This window comes from Megalobrama amblycephala, linkage group LG1 (genome assembly GCF_018812025.1).
Source record: "Megalobrama amblycephala isolate DHTTF-2021 linkage group LG1, ASM1881202v1, whole genome shotgun sequence".
Classification (NCBI taxonomy): Eukaryota; Metazoa; Chordata; class Actinopteri; order Cypriniformes; family Xenocyprididae; genus Megalobrama; species Megalobrama amblycephala.
The window spans coordinates 71,883,283-71,894,501 of NC_063044.1; the positions used below are offsets into that span (position 1 = coordinate 71,883,283).

General features: G+C 36.5%; 1 protein-coding gene across 1 annotated transcript; it reads left to right on the forward strand.

Annotated features, from left to right (window-relative positions):
* The first annotated feature begins 2,029 nt into the window (after nucleotides 1-2,029).
* Nucleotides 2,030-9,808, forward strand: LOC125248282 (galactose-specific lectin nattectin-like). Its single transcript, XM_048160006.1, has 7 exons — nucleotides 2,030-2,145; nucleotides 6,794-6,875; nucleotides 7,227-7,262; nucleotides 8,193-8,272; nucleotides 8,650-8,781; nucleotides 9,238-9,346; nucleotides 9,646-9,808. The coding sequence occupies exons 2-7, from the start codon at nucleotides 6,818-6,820 to the stop codon at nucleotides 9,702-9,704; spliced, it is 474 nt and encodes a 157-aa protein (XP_048015963.1). The 5' UTR covers nucleotides 2,030-2,145; nucleotides 6,794-6,817; the 3' UTR covers nucleotides 9,705-9,808.
* Nucleotides 9,809-11,219: the final 1,411 nt, after the last annotated feature.

Consider the following 11,219-nt stretch of genomic DNA (forward strand, 5'->3'; position numbering starts at 1 on the left):
TGTTTGTAAACTGTGAAAGGGGTCAAAAGGCTGTGGCTTCAAATTAGTTGTAGTTCTTATGATTCTCTTTTTTTTCTTTTCTTGTCTCTCTGTCTTTCAGTTATTCTGCTTATTAAGAGCAGGTGTGCTAACAGAATCTGCTAAATACTTTACATTGAGCCTATAATGAACCATGAGAGACATTTTAAATCTATTCATAATAATATTGATATGAATACAGTTTGACACTGGACACACCCTCCTTCCTTTCCCCCTGACTCAAGTCACTGAAAGTTCTCCAAATATTCTATGTATCTTGTGGATCTATAGTTTTTTCCTTTCATGTGTGGTATCATTTTAAATGTCTCAGTGCGATTGGCAAAATTGGTTTCAATTTCACAGCAGTCACTGGTATTGTGCAGAAGATTGAAAACTAAGGAGAATTCTGTCCTCCTTTTGGGTGTTGAAAAACCCACTCCTCTCCCCCAGAACAGGTGTTGGTGTAGTAAATATTTACAATCCTTTTGTTCTGGTCTGGGTATTTAAAGGGAAAGTGCAAAGCAGTCATGTGGGATCTTCTGTAGCCAGAAGCCCCCATGCAGTGATGGGTGAATGTCTTAAAAACACAAATCCACCACTGTGTCTATATGCAATTTTTACTCTTAGAGTCATCTTTGAGCAACTGATGTCATGTATTTATGATTTCTGAATTGGCTTCTAATTGGTTATTTGTGTAATTGGCATGATACACTTTTACCTGATGAATAAATATTATATTTCGATTTATTGTGGACTCTCTTGAAATCATTATGACCAGTAGATTAAGGCTGATTTATACTTCTGCGTCGAGTGTAAGCCGTCGCTATGGCGTGAGTTTATGTGTTATTCCCCTTTTGCAAAGAAATGTTATTTGCTTGCTTTTAAGTTAAAGCCATATAAATATGTTTGAAAGCTGCTTAGAAAGTACCTGCAATCCTTAAAATGGTGTTAATGTAGAAACAAATGTATTTGACTTGACTCAGCATGAGATGAGCAAAAGTTTTGAAAGTTAGGTTCCTGAATTTAATGTTTTGTAACCAACAACAGAGCTTATCGAGAGGATACATGGGGTGAAGAAAACGTGTTGAAATCACCAACGGAGATGAGATAGACAAAGACTACAGTGAAGAAGAGCAAGAGTGCTAGAAGAAGACAGAACATGGGTAAAAAAAATAAATAAATAACCCAACAAATTTTAGAGAGCTGACTGCATGTCATGTTTGCAATTGGTTCAAGCCACATTTACCTTCAGATCTTTATTTGTTAAAGAGACTGTCCATGTCCTGATCAGTGGCTTGTGTAGTGTGACTCAAAATGAGAAATAACTGAATGAAGTTTGTGTGTTTAATGCATGAATCTGGAGTAAAAGATTCACACTTGCATGATCAGAATCAGCTTTCTAACTTGTTTTCTGCTGATATCAACTGAGAATCAACATCCCAAACGGGACCGGTGTGGGTGGGAGTATCCGTGGTCTGAAACAGATTTACTAACAGCTTTCACCAGCGCAAAACTTTCCAATTGTTTGGAATTGCATTCTCATGCTAAAATACCCTGTTTAGTATATCTGGTGATTAAAGAATTATGTACATGTTAATTTCTAATTATTAAAAGTGTCATCAGGTATCAATTCCTTACTAATAGTGTACATTAATGTGTTAATGGGTCAAAGACATGTATTTCAGCTTCCAGGTCATTATTGAGTAATATATCATTGTGGTTATGATTATGGTTGACAACCCTACTAATATTACTTATTACTTAACAATTATTTAATAGTCATATGCCTCAACAAGTAAAATCATTACACAATGATACCTTTGCAAATTATTAGATAATGATTAAAGCAGACATCTGAAAGATGAAATACATGGCTTCGAACAATTGTGGTATTACTTCTGTGGTGTTTTTTCTGAGAGTCATGTGATTTAGAGAGATCAGACATCTCAGTAACATGCAGATCTTTTCTGATTGGCTGACACGCATCTTACGTAACATGAGTACACGTATTTAAGCCCACAATGTAGTGGAAAAAGAATACATCAAGAGTTCAAGAAAACAAGACACATCTCTGATATACTATCCAGCAGAAACACTCAGTTTGCTGTTCGGAGCACATTTCCTGAGGTTTGACTTTTCTACATTTACATTTATTTCACTTTTAGCCGACTAAAACCCATTTAATCATTTTTGATTTGTGGGGCATTTTGGGAATGTTAGTTATGTTGGAACATTTCCAGAACAGAGCTTAGATTTTTTTCATTATTATTATTTGGTTATTCAGAATGTAGATTATGTTTTATGTTGTTTGGTGAATTAATGATGCTAAAATGCTCAATGCAGAAGCGCTTAACATGTTTTAATGCATTCAACAGTAGCTAATGTTGGAGGATACACCATCGATGATGCAAGCAGAATGTGATTAAGTCATTTTGAAAAGTGATTATTTTTGGAAGACTTTTATTTTTGACGGGCGTTGAGGCTGTTGCACGTAGAAGTGTGTGTTGAGTCGTGTTCGAGAAGGTTACCTCAATGAAGTTTATCAGGGCTTAAGTCGGTTAAATGATTTAATTACGTTTTGATTGAGAAGCAGTTATGGATTAATTAGATGCACAGATTGCAATTATCTTGGCCGATTGCGATGTTTTTTTGTAAGTGTGACCTGCCAGTGCTGTTTTTGCCAATTCTGATTTTCTCTCTAAGAACTATTATTGACAGCATAACACAAATCTACTTTTCTTCAATGCTAAATTTAATTGTCATAAAATGTTATTAAACATTACAATGTTCTACAGTATGTGCGTTGTTAATCTGTTAATCATTCAAACGAGGGAACATTGTGCACACGATTTCGTGAATGATCATGTGCGGGGCTCCATACGTTATTGCCTGTGGGAATGTATTCAATGTTATTGTATGACTGTCATCAGCGTTGGTCAGTGCAGTGAATCAATGCTATTGAAACTGTTAATAATACAGCTCAGCTGACCCTTGTAAAGTGGAGATGAAAATTAAAATATTCAACACCTTTACATCTATCTTTGAATGAATCCGCGTTCATTGAATGAACGGTTTGAGGATTTGCTCAAAGACAGTCCCAATGTAACTGCACTGAGGGACAGTCTCTCTAGAACACACAAAGGCAAGCATTGCTGATACTGGAGAAATATCAGCAGAAAGCCTCTCGTCAAGTGAGATTCAAGGTTTGGAACTAACTGGTGTACATAACAATAGCCTAATCAGCTTATTGTCAGGTTTATGTTCTGTTATGTGGACCGTTATTTTGACATTCTTTTTTGTTCACTTCATTTCCTGTTTCAGTGCTCTGTTTAGTTTTGTTTTCATGCCACGTCGTAACACTTATTCATATAGAAATAAATAATAAATGGTGATAATATCACGCTATTGAGCCACTCAAAATTACCGCAAGGGTCGAGTTCTCATTGGCCTGATTGTGTTCAGCTGTTCCTCATGTGCTCTGCTCCCGTTATATCGTGCTTCCTTCCCTCATGTCTTTGCTGGTTTGTTGAGTTCATTGTGTTTCTTACAGATCTTGTCAGTCAGTGCTGGATTTAGTTCCCTGCAAGGTTGCAGTCTTGTTTTATTTCTTTGTCTTTTTGAGTCTTGTGTGTGTGTGTGTGTGTGTGTGTGTGTGTGTGTGTGTGTGTGGTTCCTGTGTCCTGTTCCACCCTCATTGACTCCCCTGCAGTCACTCTAGTGCTGGTTTCATCTCACCAATGCCAATCCTCTGGTTCCTTGAGCCACTGTCAAGTTTCCACCGTCGGCAGAGAGCCTGGAGTTTCTCATCCCTGACCAGTCTGTTCTCCTGCCCTAATGTCTGAACTGTGTTCTCACCTGTCTTGTGTTTTGTCTTTTGTTAAAAAATATCACCTGCGTCTGTGTCCTTCCTTCTCAGAATCCTGACAGAGACAGCCCTATGTATGGACAGGCACATATTTTGGCTTTAAGAATTTTGCTTAAGCTCCCAATGTGGACAAGTGAAAGCCAGATGTTTGTATCTAATAATATTCCTACTATGCATGCTTATCAGCCACCAGCTCAGTCACCTTCCCCACAGTACATTTCCCAGCATCCCTCCTGATCCACACCTGCACATCATTACCTGCACTCTCCATAAAGACTCTCTTCTCCTGCACTCCCTTGTCTGGTCCTGTCGATGTGTATCAGTATGTCTAATGTACGTCAACTTGTGTGATAATCTTCACGACCCTACCTGTTACTCTAGCTAGTGATAGGCAGATCGAGGCTTCGTGAAACACTGAAGCAGTTGAAATGTGTCGTAATGTGTCGAGGCTTCGAAACAATCTGACACCCGTCTCCACGGTGACCCCTAGTGGTCAGAACAGAACCTTTTACAAATGTATTGCAAATGTTTTATTGAAAGTAAAATCTATCAAATGCAATTAACTAATCATCTAATAAGATTGAATATAGAGTGTCTGTATAATATGTGTTCTTTTATCAATTTTCAAGGCTTGTTTCTCTGTTCAATGGCTCAAGATAAACAGGCAAATAAGAGATTAATAACTACCATCATTCATTTTAATTATTCTAATGTCTAATTAAAACATCTACAAATGTATAAAACTGATCAGAGATCAGGTAAAGCCCACAGAAACTTGTTCAATAGTTCTCTTTTCACTTTCACTTTATCATCGCCCTGAACCGAATGAACCAATTTCAATCTGTTGACGTGATGATACAATGAAGCCTCATTTACTGAAATCACATGACTTTGGCAGTTTGATACACGCTCCGAATCACTGATTCGAAACAAAAGATTCATAAAGCTTCATGAAGCAGTGTTTTGAAATCGGCCATCACTACTTACTAGTGATCCTGATTTATCTCATGTCTTCTGTTCCTTGTGTCGTATCCCTGGATTCTCCACTCAGCCTGCATCACCGTCTTCACTGCAATACATGGACTGTATTACCACCAGCTAAGTTCACCATCTGCCATTCAGTGACTGTTTCCTCTTACCTGTTCACTTTTAGCCTGCTCTCTAATACCTCCAATAAAGCACTGTTTGTTTGCTGCTCACCTCATCTGTCCTCTTCTGTGTTTGTGACAATGCTGTGTTAAGGAAATATATGTATCATTTCATGTTGTCACAATACTGGAATTTCTAACTTTGACACTATACCTACGATACTGATATTGATATTCAATACCACAGGGAAAAAACTGCTAGAGCAATCGGGCCTTAAAATTGTAATCATCAAAAGATAAATATAACAAGGCAAGAACATGACAATAAGATTTATTTTTACATGAACAAAACCACCTTGAGGTAGTGCACTTGTTCAAAAGCTTGAGATTATTGCATTATGAAAGTATGACAATCAGTAAAAAATAAACAAACAAACAAACAAAAAACAGTACAACCTTTTCTATTTTCAAGTGAAATGTTTTTCTGTTTCTTTTTTTTTTACTAAGTGTGCGAACAGGATTAGTTCATTCAGACTTAAAGGTCCAAATTGCAGTTTAAATTCAGTTTCAAAGGGCTCTACATGATCCCAGATGAGGAATAAGAGTCTAAACAAATCTACTCTTTATAATAATAATAATAATAATAATAATAATAATAATATAATAATAAACTTTATTTTATATAGCGCCTTTAAAAGTTACATCTCAAAGCGCTTCACAGAAACATATAAATACAATAAACATACATTAGAGCAAATTTAAAAGAGAAAGATGCATTATATAAAAAGCAAAACAGAACACATTTATAATAATAATCACTTGTATGCAAGCCTAAAAAAATAAGTTTTAAGTGAAGATTTAAAAACACTATAAAAGTCAGCATGTCTGATCTCATTGGGAAGAACATTCCAGAGTTTGGGAGCAAAAGAAGAAAAAGCCCGGTCACCCATAGAACGTAAACACGTTGAAGGAACAATTAAAAAGCCAGAATCAGAAGAATGAAGATTGCGTCTTGGGGTGTATGCAGTTAAAAGTTCGGACAGATATTGTGGTGCTAAACCATGCAAGGCCTTGTAGGTGAGCATGATAATTTTAAAATCGATGCGAAACCTGACCGGGAGCCAGTGCAAGGACTCCAAGATGGGAGTGATGTGCTCACTTGTCCTGGACCTTGTCAGGATTCTGGCTGCTGAGTTTTGGACATACTGCAATTTGTTTAGGGTAGATTTAGAAACCCCAGCAAGCAGAGCGTTACAATAATCGATGCGAGAAAAGACAAATGAATCGATCAGTTTTTCAGCCGCTGAGAAAGATAACATGGGGCACAATCGTGCAATGTTTCTAAGATGAAAAAATGAAGTTTTGACCATATTCTGTACATGAGGATCAAATGTTAAATTTGCATCAAATATCACCCCCAATTTTTTTTAATTTTGTTTAAAACTCCAAAGCAGAGCCATCCACCATTAAGGTTACAGCATCAGCTTTGCGAATTTGTTGGGGTGAACCGATGAGCATGTCGCTGTTGAGACAGAGAAAATTATGAGACATCCATATTTTTATCTTAGAGATACAATGTTCTAGAAAGCCAACAGCCGTATTATCACCAGGTTTTGAATGAATATAAATATGGGTGTTGTCTGCATAAAAATGAAAATTGAAAATTTAACCACAAATGCTCGTCTTGCACTGGCTCTGTGATCCACCAAGTACAAACTATATAAAAACACTGTTTGTACACATTGATCTACTGGGTCTTGTCACAAAAATACAAATCTTTGTAATAATTATTTTTGTATGATTGTGTTTTGAATCTATGCAGAGTTCCAGTGTTCTCTGAGAAACGATGGCGGTCTGGACTGTCTATCTGTCTATCTGTCTTCTGGTCGCTTTGAATGCTTCAGGTAAAACTATTATTCCACATCTCACATCACAACTGTTATTTTACCATGAATTGAAGCACATCTGGGACTCTGTAATGACTGATCAGAAGCAGGAATGATCTAATACAATATGTGCACATGAGTTTGTCTCTGAATTATTATGATAATATTAAGACAATACAACAACAATAATTATATCATTATATCAGCTAAAGTTGTTGATTCTTATGAATGATATTATATTCTTAATTTTGACAATAATATACAACACCAAAATATGCCTGTTAATTTGCAGTATATATTTATTAGTAGTTGTAGTAGCACTACTGCTAGCAGTTCTGTTTTAAAAATGTGTATTTATTTCTTTTTAAGTGGAAACGCGTCCTGTTGAAATGAAACATTGTGGCGGTAAGTCTTCTCTTGTCTTCTACTCTTGTCAGTGTGTATGTCTAGTACAGTACAAATGTTCAAAACCTGTGCATTTCTCCACCTTAACAAGTGTATGTAACACCTGATGATCATGTTCTCCAGCATGCTTTAAAATGATCTAAAGAGCATCTTGGAAGCTATTTTAAATCCTTTGTTTATGTAAGGTACACTATGTAGCTTTTTAAAATAAACTAAATTTAAATAATGAGTCAATACATCATAAATCCTTCTTAAAAAACATGATGCACTGATTCACTATGGTAAGTCTATTATAAGTGTTTATATTTTAGACCTGTCAGAACAGTTTTCTGACATACATCACTCACCTGTGCGTGTCTAGTCACATCCGTAAATAGAGAAAAGTTGCTCTGGCCGCTTTGACGCGTGTCTGGTGTGGGAGTGGCACAGGTTAGCTGTCACAAGAGCAGGAAAGGAAGAGATGGAGCAGCTGAATCTCCAACCTCTGGAGAATCGTTCGTTTTAAACAAACACAGAGGAGAGTCTGCTAGAGAAAAGAGAACGCGACAGAGCTCGTAATAAAACAAGAATCAACATTAGCTCGGCTTTAGATGGCGAGAACTGATGGATTTGAAATGTAAAAGCGTTGTGGTGATTAAGGAGTTTTTATTACTCGACAGATGAGTGAGGTATTTAATTCCAGGACCAGATAGACTGCCATATGTAGCTCTCTAACAGAGTTCACTGTACAGCATCTTTTGTGAAGCGTCGCCTTCATCTCCACAGTCATACAAAGCACAACTGAAACAGTGTTGCATGCCTTTTTGTTTTTTAACTGATAAAGGGCCAAAAGTTACATAGTGTACCTTTAAATGAAAGTTATTCATTTAATTTCATGAAAGGTCATTAAAAGGTAACAACATAATAACAAACAAAATTTCCATTTAACAGCCTGTGCGACAGGATGGACTGCCTTTGGATGCAGATGCTTCAAGTTTTATAATGAGCTTCGACCATGGGCTTCAGCTGAGGTATGATACATTCAGCTTTTGATATGACATAAAAATAAGAATATTCTTGGATTAACTCTGTAAACATCTGTGACATCTGTCAGTTATCATAGGAAAGTCATTTCAACTTGTTCCTCAGGTTAAAATCAAAATATATGTTAACAGTAAAGATATTACAATGGGCTCCAGGATGTGAACAAACAGTATAACCAGAACCTTTTCTAGAAAAGTAGTCCCATCACAAATGACAGATTTTATATTTCACGGGTAAAATAATAAACAAAAAATAAACAGCACAGTGAGTAAACATTATTTTGATGGTAACTGAAGGCATGTCACAGATTTTGGCAGATTCATTTAAAATAACATTGTGTTTGCTCATGTCTCTGCCTCTACAGTATGCGTGTTCGGTCTATTATAAAGGGAACCTTGCTTCTGTACACAGCCATGAGGAGTACATGTTCATAAAGAACCTGATTAGACGCACAACTTATGGATTAACACGTACCTGGATCGGAGGCCGTAATGCTGTATGCAATCATTTTTCCATCATTCTTTCTGTGTTACTGGGCATTTACAGTTACATTAAAACTCATGTAATACATTTTTCAAAATGCATGAGCATAGATGTGTTTTTATCATTTATTTTTGCTCCTCAGAACAGTTAGTTTAGTGCATTGGCAGCCATGAGAGGCACCGCTCACCATGATGATGTCATACTCCAGTGTTTGTGTTGTGAAACATCGATGTGAAATAGTGTGGCTGATAGAGATAACTGAGTGATTTAACCCTTTCTTACACAGTTTTCACATATTCTTTACTGATAACCTTTCTGTGAAATAATTTCATTTCTGTTCAGATTTCTGACATGTTTAAAGTGGGGTTAGGGTTCATGAGGAATCATCTTTTAGATAAATAAAGATCAAACAAAGTCATGTAAAGCTGTGGACATAAACACAACGCTTTTTTTTCTCTTCTGTTCATAGGAGGGACTTTGGTTCTGGAGTGATGGAACCGAAATTAACTATAAAATATGGTCGCCTGGACAACCCAGTAACGGTAAAGATGAGCTCTGCGTTGAGATGAACTCTGTCAGTAAGTAACTTCTGTTAATGCTCATGAAATAACATGATAAATGATCCGTCAATCTGAATTGTGTTAGACCATCAGAAGATTAGCAGATACTGCTTCATGTCATACTGTATATCCAGAAGCTAGAAAATAACTTTTTCATCACAGTTAAAAATGTTTTGTGAACATTCATCACAAAAAACATGTTGCTGATTGTTTTCTAGACATCAAATACTAATACCATACTAAATAAACATTATTTAGCTTTTTCATAATACACAAATGATAAAAAAAACAATTATATTTTTTCTGTCTTTCAACAGATGGCAACTGGAATGATGTGAACTGTCAGGAATATAAGCCCTTTGTGTGTGTGAAATGAACCAGCATGTGAAGAATCAATGTAGAAGAAACAAGCTACTTTGATTCATTTACTTTCCATTAGAAGTGTTTAATGGAGGCTAATAAATGTGTTAAAAAGGTTAATTTTGTTTGTTAGTTTTTTATTTTTTTGTTTATGAATGATAAGTTAATTACTCAGATAAACCTGTGAAACATCATTTAATAATTCACTCCACGTTCTCTCTCTTTTCACAACAGTAGCGTTGCACGTGCCCCACTAAAATGTTCCTAATAAATCATTTTTCTGATCAGGTAGATTACAGTAAATGTCTGAANAGCAGTCCTTGTTCTCGTCATCCCCTGCTCTCCATCGTCTCCATGCTCGTTGGTTACTGGATCTCCTGGAAAAGAAACAAAGACTGCATCACTTACAGATAAGCTGAACCAAGACATTTCATATCCCAACCCTCCTACCTGGACTGCTTTCTCTGCTGTTGTTTATATCACTAACCTCTGTGTTCCTCGTCTATCCGCTGACAGAAGACCCTAATTCAAGATGGCCGCTCTAGAGGAATATGTTGAGGAATTCCTTGAGCTTTCCTACCTGAGGGCCTGGAATGAAGAGACTCTTAAGAACGTCTGTCAAGCGGCAACTATTTCATGTTCACTCACCCAGTATATTGATTATATGCTGTGGTAGAGTGGTTCTTCCCTTATAGTCGGTGAAAACATCACCACCACTCAACCACAGTCACCCTCATCCACTTCTGTCACCATGATCTCCACACCTGAACCTCCAGTCTTCCCCCGAGATACAGACCTCATCAGCAAAGTAAGGGACCCTTTCCTTTATGTTTGTACAACCTTAAAGGATTAGTTCACTTTTAAATAAACTTTTCCTGATAATTTACTCACCCCCATGTCATCCAAGATGTTCATGTCTTTCTTTCTTCAGTCGAAAAGAAATTAAAGTTTTTGATGAAAACATTCCAGGATTATTCTCCTTATAGTAGACTTCAATGGGCACCAAACAGTTGAAGGTCAAAATTAGTTTCACTGCAGCTTCAAATTGTTCTACACGATCCCAGATGAGAAATAAGGGTCTTATCTAGTGAAACCATCGCTCATTTTCTGAAAAAAAAAAAAGAAAAGAAAATTATATAAGTTTTAACCATAAATGCTCATCTTGAACTAGCTCTCTTCTTCTCCTCTATTAGAATTCTGGCAGTGTAGACACTGCTAAGTGTAATACTGCCCTCCACAGGTCAAAGTTTTGAACTAATTTTTATATGCAATAGTATATAACAATTAGTTCAAACTTTGACCTGTGGAGGGCAGTATTACACTTAGCAGTGAAACAAATTTTGACCTTCAACTGTTTGGTGCCCATTGAAGTCTACTATAAGGAGAATAATCCTGGAATGTTTTCATCAAAAACCTTAATTTCTTTTCGACTGAAGAAAGAAAGACATGGACATCTTGGATGACATGGGGGTGAGTAAATTATCAGGAAAAGTTTATTTAAAAGTGGACTAATCCTTTAATGAAGTTCCCT

Excerpts from the sequence above, each read along its gene's own strand:
- LOC125248282 (XM_048160006.1), top strand. The coding sequence starts at position 6,818 with ATGGCGGTCTGGACTGTCTATCTGTCTATCTGTCTTCTGGTCGCTTTG. Across the intron at positions 8,782-9,237 it reads GGATCGGAGGCCGTAATGCT|GAGGGACTTTGGTTCTGGAG; the intron begins GTATGCAATCAT and ends TTCTGTTCATAG. Across the intron at positions 9,347-9,645 it reads CGTTGAGATGAACTCTGTCA|ATGGCAACTGGAATGATGTG; the intron begins GTAAGTAACTTC and ends GTCTTTCAACAG.